The 21273-nt window shown below is 45.5% G+C and overlaps 1 protein-coding gene across 1 annotated transcript in view; it reads left to right on the top strand.

The window, feature by feature from the left end:
* Positions 1–20971, top strand: part of LOC119399886 (testis-expressed protein 2-like) — a 53332-nt gene extending 32361 nt beyond the window's left edge. The window contains 7 exon segments of the mRNA XM_049417872.1: positions 3901–4091; positions 5837–5962; positions 7078–7286; positions 9606–9713; positions 10461–10670; positions 12618–12738; positions 16407–20971. Coding sequence (XP_049273829.1) covers positions 3901–4091; positions 5837–5962; positions 7078–7286; positions 9606–9713; positions 10461–10670; positions 12618–12738; positions 16407–16478 — 1037 coding nt within the window. The 3' untranslated portion in view covers positions 16479–20971.
* The last annotated feature ends 302 nt before the right edge of the window (positions 20972–21273 follow it).

Genomic DNA, 21273 nt, shown 5'->3' with positions numbered 1-21273 from the left:
TCCGCTGGGGAGCTGTTCCTGAACTTTCATTTATAAGCAATCCATTGCTGAGAGTGCATTCAGTTACTCGAGAAAGTGGCTAGCCATGATGTCATATGTTCCTGCTTACTCCATGCTGAGTCGAACTCACTGATGCCACTTTTGTGTTACTTTGTGTGTTTTATGTTTTATGTGTGTTATGCTAGCATTCTAGTGGTTATTGTCATGTTGCTCAAGTTATTTGCAAGATTCGGCTGGCGGGCTCACCATTGTGTACAAGGTACGAATAAATCTTCACAATAATGCCTTATATGTTTCGTTGCACTAGGGTGTGGACTGCGTGTCCAGTATTCTTTGAGCATAAGAAGAGGAGCCCAATACTTGACCCGTTTACTCTGTCTTATCATCAGGTGCAATTCTATAGAGGCATAGGAGACTTCTTGCAAGTAGATGCATTCGCACTGAAAACTGTTAAAGATTTAACCATTCGTAAGGCGATATTTTTATTTTTAGGCCACCTGTTAAGTGAAGATGGCCTTGTGCCTTATAAACAAACATGCCACAATATATATGGCTGTCAACACGTTGTTCTATATTGCTTAGCATCTTTGTTTCATATTTAGCGTTTCACTTGCAGCCCGTCCAGACGCCTCACACTACAGGCTCTTGCTTAGCTCACATGAGCTGTTTACAAGTATGAAAGCCAAGTGCGGGCACACTGACTTGCACATTTTGCTGACCGAACTCCTTGCATGGCTTCCACAGCATTGCATCCGATGTATGAAACGGAGTATACAAGACTTGTCTTTTATTTTTTTCAACGATGCTTTGCACACTCATCCAGGCTGTGGAACAAGAAGTACCCCATCTGCTTGCTGATCCCGTCCGAGGAGCACCACATGAGGCAGATGCAGATGCAGCTCGACTCCAACAACCAGGATGACGCGGCACCTCACGCAGGCTCCGATGAGGACGTCATCGATGCGGTCAAGGACCTCTACGTGAGGGACGCCACTCGTGACGAGGCCGACGCTGCCACTGCGTCTTCCAAGGACGACCTGACGTGCTGTGAGTTCGCACTCACTTGCAGGGAAAGAAATGTGCTGCCTCGCACTAGCAATACTGCTCTGCATATCGTTACAGTGGCCTACAGTGTTTAAGAAGAGAAGTTCAGTGCAAATCAAGACGGACCACAAAAGAATAGAAGAGACAAGCATTCTTTGTGGTCCATCTTGATTTGCACTGAACTGCGAGCAGGCGAACAGGTCTCTTCTTAAATGTGGGGAAAGAAATCTATGTACCAACTTTTACTTTTACTGAGGGGCCTACAGTGGCCTGCCAGTAATTTATCTGGGATCGAATTCAAGAAACTAAGTTTAGCCACTTTTTTTTTTTCTCAAGTAACAGTCAATCTTGTAGAGAACTGGAACAGATGCCAACCAAGGTGAACCTTTTTTTTTTTTTTCTTTAAAATAAATGCTGACATTTCGGCTCTCAAAGGAAATCTTGCTCACACTTGTGAATTAGGCGCCAGTGTTCAAATTTGTGAACAAATTTCCGATGTTCTCTCTTGTTTAGTCTTGACTTTGAACAAGGCCCGCATGTGAGGACGGATATGGGATCTAAAAAAATTGTTTGTTTTGGACGGTGCCTGTTATCATTTTCGGCATCATTCTTCCCGATCACAGTGTAGGACATATGCTCTTTAGGTGAGGACAGTCGCAAGACGGGATCGACCAGATGAGTTAACACCGAGCGCCCATCGGTCCAGTGATGGCAGCAAATACCTATTGGTGGACAACGCAACTTCAAGACAAAAAGGCATTGCCGTAGTAACTGACACTTGGTGGGGAATCGAAATTTCCTAGTCAGCGAATGCAGCTATGGCGCACTATCAAGTAAATCTGGAAACGCATGCCATGTTTTTTCCGAGCAAAGAACGCGAGAAATGTGACATGCGGTGCCACCGACCACATCAGCTGCTATAGCAGTAGTACGTCAAAGGTTTTCTGTCTTGACAATGCGTTGTCTCGCTGATAGACATCTGCTGCCATCACCGTACCAATAGACACGCCGTTGTTACTTTATCTGGCCGAATGCACTGTGCAAGCAAGTTGAGAAGTGTCCCCACCTAAAGATATAATCATGTTCCTGGCCAAGTGAGATTACGTCGCACCTTAATCTTCCAACACTCAACTTTCTTCACAGAAATTAATGAGAATGAGTGTCAGAGGAGCACATTGCCAGTGCAGATTGTCCCTTCGACATTGTGGGCATCAATTTGAGAGAGAGAGTTGTGCCTGTTTTGTCTCCTTTGCACACACTGCAGCTAGCAATGCTGTGGCTCGCAAGGACTCGAGCCAAGAGAGGGCACCGGCCCAAACGAACGGTTCGGTGTCGAAGGAATCCCAGCCAGCGCTCGCGTCGCCCCCGCAGAAGATGGAGCATGAGGTGCTGTACCTGTTTGCACGGACATGCCGGGAGAAGGAGGAGTGGTTCCGGAGGTTCCAGCAGGCCATAATCTATGGCGGTGAGCTTCTATCTTTGTTTAGGGGAAACATTGTGTAGTGATAACATGGACCGAAAATGGGGCGTACTTCAATGGGTTGCTCGGTACTTACAGTGGGTTGTTGCGTACTGATGGTGGTTGTCACGTGCCGGCAATGGGTTGTCGTGCACTGATGACAGGTTGTCACATACCGACGATGGGTTGTTGCATACTGACAGTGGGGCATGGCATGCTGGCACTGGGGCGCTGCGTGCAGGTAATGGGGCGTTGCACGCTGGTAATGAGGCGCTGCATGTTGGTTTGGGCCGTTGGGTACTGGTGATGGGCCATTGCGTGCTGGTAACAGGGTGTTGCGTGCAGATAATGGGCATCACATACTGAAAAGAACGAGGAGAGATAGATGAGCACTGCACTGTTCGCCTTTCTTGCTCTCAAAGAAGCCCATAAGGACAAAATCACCAAGAAGTAACGCAGACAGGATGAGTACTCCTCCCATCTTGTTTACTTTCTAGTTTCGTCATCCTTTTTCGCTTCTTGACCACTATGGATTCTTAAAATTCACCCAACTTAAAGTTCTTGTATGTCTTGGTCCTTGTCTCAAGTAATCCTTGATGCAGGACACCATGGAAATTGGCCCGATCCTACAACGCTTCGGAGAGAGCTTGGGCTGCCAACGTTAATATTGAGTCTCTGGGTTCGAACAATGAAGCAGCCCCGGATGCTTGTGTACCTAAATTTAACTGCACAGCTGTTCTTGACTTTTGCCCCCATAAAAGTGCAGCCGGGATCAAACCTGTGACCTCGAGCTCACCAGTGCACACTTATAGCCATTAAGCTACCATGGCAAATCATGATTACACGACGCCATCATGCTGTCAGATTTATGTATGACGTCTGCGTCAGAGTGTTATATTCAACGATGATTTGGTCGTGTAATGTTAGTTTGATGCTTGGCACCTGCACGATGACACCAAGTTTTATGACTCAATAATATTTTGTGGATGACATCCGCATTATTACTCATTAATGTCATTGTGACGTCACACTTAGAGAAGTCTTCTTTAGTACTCAGTGATGTCTCTGTGACGTCACACTCAGTGAATTCTACATTGTAACATTAGGTTTGTGACTTAGTAACGTTGTCACAGTGTCACACTTTGTCACATCTTTGTCGTGATGTCAAGTCTGTGTCATCGTCATGATGCCAAACTTGCGCATGCCTGCCTGCGTCCTAATGTCACATTTGCGGTGTCATTGCATTTCCGACAATGGATAAATGCCGACTTTAGAGTTTCCAACTCTAGTTACTTCAGCGTTTCCTGCCTTTAGCATTTTCGACAATGGATAAATGCTGTGCGAGAACCGAAGTGCTTCAAGTGCATGCCCTTCCTGTCCCTTCTTTTCTTCTGTAGACAAGGACCCAAGGGCGAGGCGGTCACACTTCGAAGACTCGCCCAACCAGCTCATCACGTACGACACCTACATCGAGGAGTTGCAGCTGCGGCACCGCGAGCAGCAGTGGATCTCTCCATCTCTCTTGATGCCGAAGAGTTCAGGCGTCTCCTCGCTGCTTCCATCGTCGCAGGGCACTGCTTTCTCACAGGTACGATGACTGTTGCGGTGGTGGAGCACACCAGTCATTTATCCGGCGGGGCCTTGTGTTTATTCGTTCGTTGTTGTGGAAGAAGACAAAGGTGGTGCTGTTGTGGATGAGAATGGAGAATTGAAGTGAGCGAGTACTCAGTGCTCAACAGCCAACTAAAGGGCCAGTAGACAGACTCCAACTTTTTTTTACACCTCCAAAACAAGCTTGCTTATCCATACAGAGTGCTGTGCATCACGCAGATGCTCAGTTTCGAAAAATAATTCTCACACCTCTCTCCTGCACCTGGCCATTACAACTGTGATGTGATGTAATGTTGCCCGTGGATAATGGCAACATTACATAGCACTGTTGGGCAACATTACGTAGCGCTGACCTTATCGGTTGATCCCCTGCACTACAAAATGGCACCTTGATTCTGCGGTGTTGCGAATTTGAGTAGTGCAGTTGTTGCGCATGTCACGTATTTGTTTACCTAGCCAGTACCTCGCACCACGCTTCTTCACCATGCCACTCCGACACGAGCGACACGTGGAGGAAGCCTTGCTCAGTTGTTGGCTGCATGCCGATGATGTCATCACTGGTGTCATGTTACGTTGCTGATATGCACGTAGTCACGACAGCAGGTTATGCCTACCATTCTGCGTGGCAGAGAAGGTTGGCAAGGCCAAGTGTGATAGTGAAACTAGCTGTAATGGTTGTTTTATCCCCTGTAACTTTGTTATGACACCACTTATTCACAAAATTATGGCAGCATGTTCACACCGTACAACTGCACAGTTATTTCTTCATCACAAATATGGGAGCGCAGGGTTGTTTACTGGCCCTCTGACAAAATTTCAGTTCACTGCAAGTAATACCACTATACATAAAGCAATCTTGCCAAAGGAACAGGGCTGGTAATGGTATAGTTTTTTTTGTTAGCAGCGTTTTAACAGCAAAGTGGGCTGTGTCACTCGAGCAGCCACTGCGAACTTTCATCATAAGGGCAGAGTCGCGAGCGCCGACTCGTGCGCTATTTCGGCAGACAGTAGATTGCTCGTATACCTTTGTGCGCGCTGTGCTCTCAACACTAACATCACGTTGAGACGAGAGACAGCAAGAATAAAACTGCTTCGTTCCCTGGAGCGGCGGCCATATTCCCTTACACCAGCGTTTTGTAGAGTTATGCGAGATCGGATCCAAAAGAGTTAGCTGCTAGCCTTACTTCGTATAACTTTCCTTTTTGTTGCTACCACTTTCATTGCTTCGTCCTTGCAGTGAAACTGTGATTTTTTTCATTAAACATTAAATAGCAAACACTTTCATTAATAATCATGTTGGTGATTATCACAAATCAAGATGCCCACTACTGCCATAACTACTACACTCAAACCTCGATATAACGAACACGGATATAACGAATTATTGGTTATAACGAAGTAAATGAAGAATAGTCTCGTCATTTATACAGTGTTACAAATATACATTTATAACGAATTTTCGGATATAACGAACTTATTTTCGTATCAGATGCAACTTTGTTATAATGAGGTTTGAGTGTACTACTACTACTGCTATGATTGGTGAGCGGGAATTTCATATTGAATCCACAGCTTTTAAGTTGGTGACTGGTTCCACACTGACATGCCATAATACACAACAGGCCTTTAGAGTACCTCAGTAAATAAGCAACGGCACTCTCATAGTTGTCGCTTCTCATTGCAAATCGAATCTGTTTTTTTTTTTTTTCATCGCCTGCCCAGGGTACCAAGTCGGACACGCAGTGGCTGAACATGCTGGTTGGCCGCCTCTTCTTCGACGTCTTCACCCAGCACGAGTGGGCGGATGTTGTTAGGCGCCGCATCCAGAAGAAGCTCAACCGCATCAAGGTGAGCCTGCTGACCGCTTGCACCAAGGTTCAACCATGGTGCAACGATAGCACAGAGCTTATTTAGAAGTGGACCCACTGTTTGAAAACAGCAGGATTAGAGTTGTGAAGGAAAAACAGCGCTACAAATGGACGAGGACTAAAAAAGAAAACACGACACGGGCGCTGAACTCGCAACTGAACTTAATTGGAAAACACAGAGTTGAACCTCTTCTATTACAGAGTTGAACCTCGACATTAAAAGTTAACGTGCAGGGTGGCACAGTGTAGCCCGAGCTGCTTTTGCACCGTATAACACCCCAATTAACAACAATATTCAGTATGGCAAATTGTTGGTCATTACAAAGCAATGAAAATGTTTTCTTACAATTACAGCTTTACAAATATGGATCTCGTGAATTACCAGATAAAGCGAATGAAAGGGTTGTCTTGCTTTTCGGTTTGCCCCGCCACGGTGGTCTAGTGGTTATGGCGCTCGACTGCTGACCCAAAGGTCGCGGGATCGAATCCCGGCCGCGGCGGCAGCATTTTCGATGGAGGCGAAAATGTTTGAGGCCCGTGTACTTAGATTTAGGTGCACGTTAAAGAACCCCGGGTGGTCAAAATTTCCGGAGCCCTCCACTACGGCGTCTCTCATAATCATATCGTGGTTTTGGGACGTTAAACCCCAGATATTATTATTGCTTTTCGGTTTCACAAATTTGGACATAATCAGTTACCGGATATAATAAATGAAAAGCTTGTCTCGTTTTTCTGTTTCAGAAGTATGAGTATAGTAATTTACTGGATATAACGAATTAAAAGGTTATCTTGTTTTTTTCAGTTTCACAAATGCAGTAGACTCTTGGTAAACGGAAATCTCTTAAACAGAACTGCTACTTAAATGGAACAACTGCCTCTGATATGATTGGTTTCGTACTTGCATTCTGCACCCCTCTTCATCTCTCGGTAAACAGAATTCCTGTAAAACGGAAGATATTTTCCTGGTCCCTTCAGGTTGCGTTTAATGAGTCTACATTATGGGCATAATGAAACACCAGATACAACAATGAAAAGTTCGTCCTGTTTTGCATTTTCACAAATACGGATGTAATGAATATATCACTGGGTCGCCAGGTTCCGTTCTTCATGGAGGAGCTGACGGTGACGGACATCCACCTGGGCTCGCAACTGCCGTATGTGCGGCGCACGTCGGAGGCCGTGGTGGACAAGCGGGGCGTCTGGGTCGACATGGACGTCACCTACAACGGGGCCTTCTACATGACCCTCAGCACCAAGCTCAACCTCATGCGGCTCAAGCGCTCCCAGACCGAGGAGATGCAGAGGTACGCATTGTTTTCTCTTTTTTTTTTTAACGTCCCGCATTTCGTCTTATTGAGTAAAGTCTGCGTGCGTTCGGGACATTTGGGTGCCGCCCCGGCTGGGGGAAGTTTGAATTTGAATTGAATCTTTATTCCAATGCGTAGTACACGAAAGATGGTGGGAGTGAAAGCTACGCTAAATCAGCTTCACTAGCCCTGCTACCTAAAAAGAAATGAGCCAGAATTAGTGGCACATAAATGAAAAGCACGATATACTGAAATGTGACAATGTGAATAAGTATTACAGTAGAAATCAGAATTGTTACATAACCTAAACGTTAACAGGATACAATAGTTATTACGGAAAACATCACAAGCTAGAAGAGAATATGTACATGTATACATGAAGGAAAGACGGTAACTTTTAAAAATATTTTTAAGGGCTCGTTTTCTTTGTTAGACACAATATTGAGAACTAACAGACAATAACCAACAGACAATAACCAACAGACAAGAACTAACAGACAATAAGACAAATTATTGTCTGTTCTCATTAACATGTATACATGTTAATGTTACCTTTCTGTTACATAGTTACGGAAGGGTAAATTACACATCACTGGTAACATTTCATAAAAACATCGATATAACGTCTATTGAGGTCATATTTTCTATGCTGACACCAATGCTACTAAAGTAATTTCACATTTTAGGAATAACATTGCACTGGAACTCTAATGGCATTTTTTACTGGGAAATTAGAGTGGTCACCAAAGTTCTAGAGCGAGTACTTGGATTGCACCAAGCCGAATCTGCCAGTGGAACACGGGAATGCTCTGAGTGAGATTACACTGGAAGTTCTTCATGCACACTGATGTAAACTGGTTCCGGAAACTATTCCCCTTTCTGCTCCGTGCGTTTTCGTGGCAACCTTGGTCGCCGCTGAAAAGTGGCGACCAAGGTAGCTCGCAGAGTGACGGATGCGACGTGTGCTGCTCTTCCAATTTCCACCCGAATCCGCGACTTGGTGGCGGAGCAAGTGAGAACGATCGACCGCGGAGCGTGTTCCTCTGAAACAACCAGTGGAACGCGTCAATCCACTCCACATAGATCAGTGAAGTACGGATTCGTTGCCATGGAGCAAGAAATCCTGCTCCAGATTGGCCAGCGAAAAACGCCATTACTCGAAAGTTTAAACTGTCCTGCTAAACTTCGGACAGTTGGCAACAAGGTCCAAGGGGAGTATAGTAGTATTTGGTGTGTTTGAGCATTTTACTGATCGTTTGCACAAAACTCTGCACGACATGGGGTCTTACACGCCAAACGCATCTTATACCGGTGTTACCGTATTTACTCGATTCTACCGCGCCCTCGATTGTAACGCACACCCGTTTCACGCGACCCCCCAAAAAAAAAAGTAATACATCGATTGTAACGCGCACCCATTTTTCGTGAGAGAAAAGAACAAAAGTCCGTAGGAGTCAAACTTCGTACATTCAGAAGAACAAGTATTTGGGTTTTAAAGAATTGAAGCTTCAAAAAAGTGAAACACAGTCAAAAAGCGGGCCTTGCCGCTAAAACTGTCACCACTACGGCGGCGATACGAGTCGCGTAATGGATCAGTCCTCGTTGCTGTCGGACAACTCCTTGTCGCTGTCAACACTCTTCGATTTCGGGATACCGGCCCTGCTTTGGCCCACTGAAACCTTTTCGTGAAGCTTTGCTGTAAAAAATCTTCTGCTTCTGTTTGCGCCAGTCTCGCACGCACGTGTCGGGAACTCCGAACTATATCCGAACGACTGCGATGCGGCCCGATTTCCGTCCGTCTCTCTGCACATGTAATAACTATTCTTTTAAATGCGGCATCGTGGTACACTCGTCGAGTATTTGGAGTCGGCACTTCCATGCCGTCGATGCGAACGCAGAACGGGATGACAATCTCCTCAGCACACGTACGAACTGAAAAAATGGCAGAAATGTCCAAGGCGCGTAGGAGGCGGCCATTTTGAAATGTCGATGGCAATACGATAACAGAGTTTCTGTTTTTTTTTTCGGTACTCGATTCTAACGCGCATGCGATTTTTGGACTCGTTTTTCCGGAAAAAAGGTGCGCGTTAGATTCGAGTAAATACGGTACACAGTGCACTGCTGATTGCGATTAAGCTCAATTGGGATCAAATTTCTCAACAGTGATCGGCTTCCTTTTGCAGTTTGCGTAAAGGAGCCATTCGCGATAAAGAAATTCGATCCAGATCAGGCCCGATCACGATCAAGAGTGACCATGTGACACCGGTATTATTGAACGTGTGTTCTGACGGGCGCTTTCTTATCCTCCTCACACAGCCTCGCCATAAACCACGATGCCTACGACGACGAGAGCGCCGCTTCCTCCTCAGACGACGAGGGGGCCGCCGCAGACAAGGGGGAGTCGAGTGCCATCTCGAGAGACCCGTGAGTGCTCATCGGATGATATGTTTCATAAAAACTAAAAAAAAGCACGGCAGCATGCATTATCTTTATTCTGCGCTTTACAGCGTTAACTCTTTGAAAGTGCTTCAGCCAATTTAGTTTGTAGATGCAAGTTATGATGAGACAGTCTGCAAGTGTGTCATATGTGCTTAGCTTTACTCGAAGTACTTTCGGCTGCAAAAGTTTGTGGGATCTGCAGCACTTGGCGGAGCGACGGAAAACTGCATTGCTGCGTCGCCTACTGTGACGTGGCGGGTGTTTAGGCTATCGGCCTCGGCAATTAGCGAGGGCGCGTTTAGACAACGTGCCGTTGCCGGATCTAATTGCGGAGGCCGCAGCAGATAGCCTCAGCGCCCACCGCGTCACGGTAGGTGACGCAGCACTGCAGTTTTCCATCGCTCCGCCACGCGTTGCAGATCCCGCAAACTTTTGCGGCTGACAGTACATGATTACTCCTTTAAAAGAAAGGTTTGCATTGTCTAATAAGCCATCGTGAATTGAGAGTACTTGAACGTCTAGTTACAGGGGCCTATGGTAGTCTTCCTATCCTTCCTTCCATAAAACAAATAAATTGCATCACAGGCTTGAACTACATGCACAGTCAAACTGCTGTCTGCATGGGTTAAAAAGAAAAGACAAATTTCTTGCACGTTGCTGCCAGAATGCAGCTTGTTAAATGTCTCGTCAGGTTCGACGTTGAACGCGTCTTTGCCACGACACGCGTCGCAGGAGTTCTGCGACAGGCACGGGCAAGAAGCTGCTGGAGCTGGTGGACAAGATTGCGCAGTCGCGCTACTTCCAGCAGGCCACCGAGAACCGCTACATCAAGCGGAAGATGGAGGAGGTCTCCAACACGCCCCTCGTGCTCACCGTCGAGATCAGCCACCTGGTGGGCACGGTGGCCCTCAACATCCCACCCCCACCCACGGACCGCATCTGGTGAGTTTTGCTCGGCATGTGTGTGTACCGGAATAATGGCACGACTGGCAGCGCATGGGGCGAAACTCGGCATGATGCTATCAGGCGGTCAGCCACGTAGTACAGTAAAAGCTCGTTAATTCGGATTTCTAGGGACCGGAAAAAATGTCCGAATTAACCGAATGTCCGAATTATCGAATGGTCGAAATAAACACAATAAATGCACGAGTTTTTTCAACATACCTTTACTTTACAAAGTAATCGTGGATGCTTGTCTGTTTTCGAGCAGAAATTCGCGCGGACACAATTTTTCTGAGCCCTTCAAGGTGCTCAGCAGCTCGCATGATGTCTGCAGTACCGCAATAGTTTCACCCGTCATCCACGCTTTTCGGTTGGCACGGTAATCCACGGGAAGATTGTTGATGTTCTTAAAGCAGCGTGGCTTTTGAACCTTTCCGATAACGAGAAGCGGCAAGCGCTCTGTTCCAGTCACGTTGGGGGATAAAAGTACGGTTACTCGTTCCTTGCTTCTTGCCGCCGATTGAAGGATCCCCTTTCATCACCCTTCATCACTTCTTGTCGGGAGAGCCCGTTATTCAGAGCACGCAAAATTTCTACTTTGGTGGTGAAGTCCTTGGCCTCCTACTTGGGCCGCTTCGCCGGCGTTGCCATCGGCGGAGAGTGCGGTCGCACGAGAAGTCAGCACAAAAGCACCAGCAACGATCAAGCTAAAGGAGCCGTACTGAAACGTACCTCGATAAATCGGCGATCAACGATGCAGCACACCAACGGGAACAAAGCAACAAAACCCACACGCGAAAAAAAGGCGTTCAACCAGTCTCAAACCAAGCCAAGTCGATAATTGATGTCCATGGCGATGCTGCGTTTGAGCTTCACTTTTGTTCCGAATTGTTCTTCTTTCGTTTTCGAGCCTTGCCAGCGGCCCGAAAGTCGCCGAATTATCCGATTTGCGGTCAAATCTGTTCGAAATAACGAGCGCCCAGTCTCATAGAGTGATGCGTATATTTACAGGGACCAGATGACGTGTCCGAATTAACGAGAGTCAAATTAACGAGCTTTTACTGTTTTGAGACAGATCGAACTTTACGTCACAAAGAAATGTGCGATGGTGTTTCTTAACAGTGGAGCTCTTCTGAGTCGAGCCTGCGTCGTGTGTATGTTTGTCCGGTGTAATGCAGGTCACGTGAGCAGAGGGAGGAGTGAATAACGAAAAATGGAATGATTGTTAAAACGTAATCATATGGCAGAACAGATGAATTCATACATAATTGGCCAAAAAAAAAGCTCCCTTATGCCCTTAAATAGTAAAGCTCTGTATTACCCAATGGCATGGGAAGCCAAACCTCATGAAAACTCACTTGCAGGTTTGCCTAAAAACTTGACCAAAACGTTGATGCTGGAGTCAGTGGTGTTGATAGACAGCAGTTTGTTTGAGGTGGTGCCAACAGTGTCTTCGGATGAGGGTGAAAAAGTGAATGAGGTGGGGGTAGCTTATTGTTGGCAGAAGTTCCTGAACTTGCCCCATTGGACAAGTGACATACAAGCAGCATCACAGGCTGTCAGATATTGCTCTGATTGGTACAAAATGGTCGATTTTCAATTCTGAACTTTAAAAAAAGAAATCTTAAGAATTCTACAAAAGGCAAATTTCTTCTTTTTAAAACAAGCTTACTTGCAAATTTCAGGAAAAATAACGTTTTTGTCAGTTTTATACTCCTTAGTAAAATGTTTTGTTGGCCAACTTGGTTCATCACTTGAGAAGAAAAAAACTTGAGAAGGGAACAAGGACGATGTAAGAGTGCCAGTCCTGTGGTCTCATGTTGCCCTTGTTTTGTTTTTGCTCTACAGTTTTTCCTTCTGATGTTATACCCCATTTAGTCGCAACATTAGGATTTCAAATATTTCATGCAGAAATTCTGAACGATGTGTGCCATACCCCAACTGCAGGTACGGCTTCCGCACACTGCCCAAGATGCAGCTGGTGGCGCGACCCAAGCTTGGAGCCAAAGAGGTCACCATTGCCCGGGTCACAGAGCGCATAGAGAAGATGCTCTTCCTCGAATTTCAGGTGGGTAGGTCGTGCCTGCAAGCGACACCTGTGTCGCGCGCACACGTAGCGATAACAGTCGTTAAGGTTACATCCAGTGTGCTAATAAGTAAATGCAGCATATCGAACATTCCATCCAGTCGAGTATGGTGGCGCAGCAGGCTAATGCACAATGGACTGCCCGGGGCTGCTATGACCTCGGCTCAAATCGTACATATGTCGACAGCGAAGCTGTTCTAGCTCGACGTAAAGTGTGTGGAGTGTGTGACCGTGCCCGAAAGCTATCATCATCATGAACGGGTATGTACCACAGAATTTGGGCAACACCCACTACTCACCGCTACGGCGTGGCCTGCAATAACCCTGAGGACGACTACAGAGAGAGAAAGAAAGAGAGAAAGACAGAGAGGAGCAGACGGAAAGAAAGAAAGAGAAATTTTTGCTGAAAAAGTATGTTCACGAGGCGGCGTTCGAACTTCATACCCTCGACCCAAAGGCGAGCGTCCAAACCACTCGGCTGTCCAGGCACGCTAGCAGAGCATAGCATAGCATTGTGTAGTGTAGCAAGGGTGTGTGAAGAGGAGAGATGTGGTGAGAAGAGGGAAAGGGGGTGGGAGAGAGTAAAGCATAGCGCAGAAAGAGCAAGAGACCGAGGAGGAAGCCGCGTATCGAAGCTAGATGTATCGGTCGACAGGGAGTACGAGTGGCAACGCGCCCATGCTTCGCTGTGCCAAGCTTTGCACAACTTAGTGCAAACTGCCCGCAGTTTTTACTTTTTCTTTTATTAACCCATATATGCCCAAACTCAGTAAAATTGACAAAACGAATATTTTTTTTCACACAAAGTGTACTTCTACCCTCAAAAGAAAGCACAAGTTCTTTATTTACTGCCAGGTAAACGCAACACTGTTTTTCAAGTCGTCCTATACATATAGGACACTGGGCATTAGGGATGCTATGTGCAGGTGTAGTAAGCCTCGAAACATTTCACGTGCAAACCGGCATTGCACTTCTTCCTCTCCATGATGTATTTCATACAAAGCACATGTTTGCCAGGAGAAAACGGTCGGCATTTCACGTGCACTTCTTCCTCTCCATGACTTCTTTCACACAAAGCACGCGTTTGCCCGGAGAAAGCGGCCGACACGTGGCAGCATGAAAAGCAAGCAATGTCTAGGCTTGCATACATTGAGAATGAGGCCTGCTTGATGTCCTGTAGGTGGCGCTAGTCATCAGCTAAAGAAATAGCGATGTTAGAGAGCATCAAAGAAGCGTCCTATATGTAGGACATTGGGCATATATGGGTTAAGTACTATCGTAATATTAACATTCCTGGTTTTGTTTGTTTGTTTGTGGTACATAAGTATCTAAGGCTATCATGCAACAAACACAAGGTATAATACCCCGGTCATACTGGCAAATTTAGTGTCATTATGAGCGAGTGCACTTATGCCCCCAGAATGTCACTTTGGTGGCACGCTGCTACACAAGAAAAGGAAGTGTACTTTGGAAATGATGGTAATGGCAATGGGTACTAAAGTAGTGCAACAGATATTTGTTATTTCAGGCGATGTTTCTTAAGTAATAATGTGTTACAACTATAAGCAGCCCTTAAAATAAACTTTACATACAAACGCGGCGGCTGCAGCCATTGCACAGCATGTGCTGGGCATGCCCCTGGCGGTTGTGGCTGTAAACTGCCTGAGAGAGAGAATAGAAGTGTAGTTTTTTATGGTATGGTATGTTTTAATGCATAAGAATATTCCCAATAACGTAAACGATCGTTGAAAATATGCTATGAACTCTGCTCCAGATAATTCCTTAATTATTCTCGAGCCACTGCTGCCGAGGCTAGACACTCCGTCACAGTGAAGTGAGTTTTGGCGAATGCACTCGCCGGAAAGTGCACTTTGCAGCGAGTGCCACTAAGTGTTCCCATGTGACAGCGTGCGAATGACACTAGCGGCGAAGTGCATTCCCTCAAAGTGCACTTAAGTTGCCCTGTGTGATAGGGGTCTGCTGTTTGTGCTACATAAGTATCTAAGGTTATCATGCACCAAACATAAGGTATAAATTGTGTTAAAAGTTGGGTCTCCTCAGTGAGCTCTTGTCTGAGCAAGTGCCGCAACAGTCCCAGTCGATAAGAATAAAAACAGTCTTCCTCTTCTCAAAGACGAGAAAGTGGATGAGGTGAATGAAGAACAATGCTTAACTAAGTATCCTGTTTATAGCAGCTGTAATCATTGTAAAAGGGGATAACGTTGGTGACAGTGGCTGCTCCAACTTGTGCCCCTTCGCTGACGGTCCCGGCTTTGGCAGTAGTAACATCAGCAAAGTAGTGATAGCACCAAAGGCACGCCGTATCACAGGTAGTCACTGGACTCCCTGTGATACGGGTCGAGCGCTGACACTGGCCAAATAGCAAGAGTCGGTATGCACCTCGTACAATGCACTAAACATACAGTAAAAGCTCATTAATTCGGATTTCACGGGACCAGAAGAAATGTTCAAATTAACCGAATGCCGAATTATCAAAAGTATCAAGAAAACAATAAACAAGTGTCTACTACATCAATGTGTTTTCATTTTCTTGATGAATACATAAATCTAGTATACTTATTTTGCATAGCAGCAGTGTAAAAGCCGCAATTTTCGTCATTCGCGACTTCGTTCACAATGTGACCGCAGCTCAAGAATCCCATGTCTTAAGCCAAAACGTGCTCTGAACCCATCCCTTATTACGTACCGCCACCACATGCACGTGACGACAATTTTTTCGCCAGAAATATGGCCGACGACTGATAGTTCGTCGACCACAATGTAGCAAGCACATTGCCACATTCATTGTTCGTGTGTGTCCAGTAAAATTGAAAATGGAATGTTTGCCGCTGCCGCTGAAGCCTCAGCCCCCAACAATGCGATTGTGGTCAGATTGTCGATGACGACCACGCTTTTCTGAAGGCCCGCGGCCATTTCGGTTGTTCGCGAACGCTGTTTTCGCTCCTTTGCATTGCACATTTGTGGCGCTTTATGCTTGGTGCACTCCGAGGATCGTCCGAATTAACCGAGTTGCAGCCAAATATGACCAAGCACAGTACATGTGCTTGCCGGGGCCAGAGAACACGTCCGAATTATCCAATTTTCGTAATTAACAGGGGTCGAATTAACAAGCCTTTACTGTATTGCAAGACAGCCTATTATTAAAGTTAACCAAAGGCACTTTTAGTGTATCTATTTATCTTTCCATTTATGTCTCCATAGTCACTTCATGGTTTCATTAATTGGGTATATATCGGGATGCGAATGGCACAATATACATGATGTGCCATAAATGACATTATACACAATGTATACCTCGCGACATATACATCGTGATGAATAATCGCATACATGAATGATGTGCCCACATTTCATGACGTGGATAGCATTAATCACACTGCGTATGCACCATGAAGCCTTTGGGGTTTTTTGATGTCGCATCAAAAATGATGTGTCACATCACATGACGTAAATAGTAGCACAAATCGCACAATGTATGCACCGTGAAGCCTTTCCGGGTTATTTCATTAGCTTGGTATATAGTGGGAATGTGTATTGCATAACATGCAAGCGTGATGTCAAATACAATGACATTTATTGTACATTAATGCAATTATTTTGCATTTTTTTCTCTCCCCTCGCTCTGGCAGAGGATTTTCGTCATGCCCAACATGGACGATTTCGTCGTGCCGTTCATGCACAGCGACATCACAGAATCGTGAGGTGCATTTTAGTGCACGGCCCGTCCCCACCAAAAAAAAAAAGATGGAAAGTGAGAACGGTGGCAGACGATTGCAACTTTTTGTCGTCTGCCGCAGCGACACAACGTCCTTGCACACTTTGGAGAGGACGCCCACACGCGCTCGGAGATTACGAACTGTTTTTTTTAACCAACTAGTGATATTATATTGCCTGGTGTTTTATGTACATTTCTGTTCTGCCGTCGCTTTGCACAGTTGTTCTTTTTTTATCTGACGGTTTTTCTCTTTTCCTTGATATCTATTAACACAGATCTGCGATCACTGTTGTATTGTATTTGGTCTCTTTCAACGCACATCTGTACCCCAGCTGCAGAAGCGATAAAAAGTTGTGCATTTTCATTTTTACGATTATAGTGGATAATCCTGCACTACAGCATTGGTGATGTTTCTATCACCCCATTCAATTTTCTACCTACATGTTTATATGCATCTGAACAACTCTGGCTTGTTGGTGCAAAAGAGGATTTCTCGTGTTCGAGTGCATTTTGTTGTTTGATTGCTTGTCAAGTTGCTTCTTTTTACAGCTCATACTCCATGTACAAAATGTTAATCAGTGTTCTAGCTGCACACTCTGGTTTCATGTGCATTTCATCAGGAGCACTTCTGTTTCGAAGCTTGTATGCAAATATGTTTCGGGTTGTCTTCCTAGTTTTTGACGACAATCTGCAACTTCTGCAGCTGATGACACTCGCGATTCCTTTTCAGCTAAACGTTGTGTGCGTAATGTTGCACTTGTTGGGCTTGATGTAAGTCTTGTTATGCCTAATACGAAGGTCTCGTTAGGCTTAACGTGGAGGCCTTGTTAGGCCTAACATCAGAGTTCTCGTTAGGGTTAACGTGAAGGCCTTGTTAGGTCTGAAATATAGGGTTTCTTTGAGTAATCAGTTCGAGTGCACGTGTGGGTGGCGAGGCCTTTCCGTACAAAGTCTTTCACAACCTTTTAAAAAGCTTCATGTTCACCTCGAAGGGTGCCGGAAGCCTTCCGTGAAGTTTAAAAATGAGCTTGGCACTACAGGTCCCCACGTGACTGCACTGGAAACGAGAGCGGCGAGAGAAACAGTACAAGATGATGGTTTTGAAGTAGTATTACGCAAGAGGAACGAAGTTTGCACGGCGAGAGGTTTTTACCACTAGGTTTTTACAAGAAGCTGCGAGGAGTGAGCAAGTGCAGTGCGTCTTCCATAAAAGTTTCTTCGAAAGAAAGGCATCGGAGTTGCCTATGACATGGTATGCATGCGTCGCATTCAGTTGCAGGTATCTCAGGTTTCAGCCGCGACAAGGTGAACTTGCCGGTGGCTCCGTGGTCGAGGATTACCCGGAAAGCGTACTGCATCGCTTTAACGTGTACCTCGCCATAAATTTTTTTCTTGGTGTTGTTTCTGTGATTTGTGTGTCGTGATATCGGGTGTCGTGCGTACTTCCGTGCAACCTGCGATGCAACTTTTGCGCAACCGCCTCCCCGCTGTACGTGCTGTACGCAGCGCATTTTCGGCTACCCTTGCAGCGTTTGCTCACGAGGCGTCGGTTTGGTTGCATTTGGTGTGTGTGTGTGTTCATTGTATGGTAAAAATACTCTTTGCAAGCCAAGAAAAAAAAAAGCCGAGATTCTCGAATGGTGTTTGTCTTTTTGTATCGTTGCCACTGGTGTTTGATGGTGCTTAAACGTGATTTTCATCTTTGTAGCCCTGGTATATGTGTGCCTACCTTCCTAACACTTCATACCTCGCTTTCCGCCACAAATGAATTGCAGTTCTCATGAAAAAAAAAAGAAGAATGTGGGGCACTGAAATTTGTATTTTTTCTAACGCACATCGAAATTGGGTTGCTTTGTCCGCTGTCGCACCGACTTGTCACTTGGAGGGCTGAATGTCTAAGTCGAAAGGGAATTAAGTGCAGAGCTTTTACTTAGCGTTTGGTCTTGTGTAGCTCACCACATTTGTCAGTGCGCAAGAATATTCCGTTATTAAGTGTTAACGTGTTGTTTCACTAGCGGTAGCAGTTGCGATTTCTTTGGCTTGGTGTACGTAAGTGAAGTGGGTGTTAAGTTCTTGTGGCTTGTGACGTGATGTCAGGCTGCGTCAATTCAAGGTTGATAGCGGCTTTCGGCTGTACCAGAACCAAATCAACACGGTGTAATGCGTTGTCAATGCAAGTGACAACACCCGAGCTTAACATATCTTGACGGTGCAATCCTTATCGAGAGTATCTACACCGTTCTCAGTCAGTCTGCTGTGGTAGTCTAGTTTGCTTTTGTGCAGGATTAGAAGGGTGCGTTTCTTTTCTTCCTTTGAGCCTTTTCGAAGACAAACTCGATATACCATTTCTGTTTAGTGAATTTGCTGAGAAATTGATGTGAGTAGAGGAAGATGTGTATTTATATTTAATATATAAGCATACTGTGTTCTCCCACTTGTTCCATGTTTACTCTTCTTTCTTTCGCTTCTCTGGTGCTCTGATCACATGTGCAGCCTTCATCAAAGGTTTACGGGGCACGTTACATGCAGCCAGACCTTGTCTGGGCCTCAGGTCATCTGTTCCACCTGCAACTGCGCAAAAGCCCGAGAGATTGACACAGAAAGTCTAAGTTTCGCCTCTGCTACCTGAATTCAGGGGGCACAGGGTGTGTCGGAGAAGCTGAACCAAACAATTGACCCGCATTTTTTTCTCTCTCCAACACGGCCCTTGCATCTTTGATGGGGACTTTGCACACATCGGACGTGTGTAAAGAGCAATATGCAAGAACATGGCTGACATGATGATCAGCTATGGTTTGATAACTGCAGGCATTGCCGGCGAGGTTGCATTTCGGATGAAAAGGCAAGGAATAGGAGTATTTTTTTTTTAGCTTAGAAAGGAAGAAACGCAAACTGATACGAACTACGAGTGCTACGCAATGCTTGTTTTTACGCCTACTTTCATTCAGCGGCATGGTCAATCACAAGTGAGCAAACAGTTTATGCTTCGCAAATCGGCAAGCAATTCACATCCTGTGCGAGAATGGCTTTTAGTGTGCAAGATTGGCAAGACCCTCGTGACTTTCACCTATGTAGTGCATGCCCTTGCCAGTATTGACTGCAGTTATCGGTACTTAATGTCAAGCTCGTTAACAGATCTGTGCTCTGGATGTTCGAGGTGGTTGAAGCGAGTGTATCATCAAAAGAAATAATCCCCGGTCTCTCTACCCTCTCAAGGTTGCCAAGGTTTCCCGGCGAAATGTGCCGCATTGTTCCGTCCGAAGCTTGTGAGGCTGTTGGTACATGTGCGGCTTTGTATTGAATGCATTCCTTTTTTTACAGCAGCCGTCTTTCAACCTTGGTCGCAACTCATTAAGCTTTTTTTTTTTTGGCCACTCGGTACAGACGTGTGGAGGAATCCTATGGTGTGATCTTTGTTTCTATTTGTTTGCGAATATGGTAGCTTCGGGGCGTGGTTGCAAGTCGTGGATTCTAAAGTCGCTTGCGTTCTTTCCGCCAAGGCAGTTGTCTTCTTACAATTATGACTTCCATGAACTCAAACCTGTTTTTTTTTCTTTTGGCCTGAAACTTCACATTCCTTTGCTCTAGAGGGTGCAGCATGTGTTGTCAAAAGTATACAAACTGCGATAGTTTGTGGCTGCTGCTAGTAAAGCCGTACAGTACTGTATCGCTCACATATGCTAGAAGTATAAGGTGAAAATCGAAAATACCAGGCTGCGGAAATACTAGTTCTTGGCTTTTCACGGATTTCCAAGTCTATAAACTTTTTGATGTCTGCCGCACATGAAGCAGGAAGTGTCCATTTTATCCACGACGTAACCGAGCTGCATAAAATCTGGAAATAATTTTACATACTGTTCTGCCAGTTTGCAAACCTGTGCCCACACAGAACGTGCTCTTTATATAAAAAGCACAGCGTACGTTATTGCAGCACTTCGTAATTGGAGAGATAACCTTTCTTTGAGTAAGACCTTGTGGAAAAACTCAACCTGCACGCTCTCTGCAATCTGTATTCTTTCGAAAGCGGCCGAACGAGAAAAGTTCACTATTATCAAAAATAAAAAGCTTGACCTCGCATATTCTCTCCTCTTCCACACGTTGAATCCACCATTGGTCACCAGCCTTATCTCAATCTATTGTTTTAGCATTCTTTTTTCAGCATTATGCTTTCTTTCCCCTAGTCTTTATGGTGCTTAGAAGTCTATACATACCTTGGTGCAGTGTAGAATGGAGATCCTGCATTATTTTAGTGAAATACATATATGCGTGTGTGTGTGTGTTTAGGCCTATGTTTGCATCCCAACCTGTGGCATGTTCTAGTCTGTCTACTATGGATGTCTTGGTGGCAATGTGGGGAGGGGGGGGGGGGGGGCTGGTATTGCACTGCAAACGGCAGAGCGTGCACTCTTTTTTGCTTTGCACAGGAAGTTGGCACATGCACTTGTCATATCATTTATTAAAACATTCAGAAGTTCTGTACATGGTTGTCAGTAGTGTTCCTTTGGTTTGCGTTTCGTGTGTCTGGCTGACTGACTGCCGTTCGTTTATTGTCCGTAACGACAAGCGGTTGCAGGTTTATGTGGTACGTAAAACTGCGCTGTGTAACCCAGTCTTGCCAATTCTTATGCATTGCAGCGCAAGCTACAGGTCGCGTGAAGCAAGCAGAAAAGCAGCCTCTTTCGGTTGCCGTTGATTACGACGTAAATGTTGACAAAGGTTTAGTGTGCCGTGTAAGTGTCGCTCGCTTCTCTTGAACACAGAGGCCTCTTAAAACCAGATGG

This window comes from Rhipicephalus sanguineus, chromosome 7 (genome assembly GCF_013339695.2).
Source record: "Rhipicephalus sanguineus isolate Rsan-2018 chromosome 7, BIME_Rsan_1.4, whole genome shotgun sequence".
NCBI lineage: Eukaryota > Metazoa > Arthropoda > Arachnida > Ixodida > Ixodidae > Rhipicephalus > Rhipicephalus sanguineus.
The sequence above is the reverse complement of the archived record's forward strand: the minus strand, read 5'-3'. Positions and strand labels throughout refer to the sequence as shown.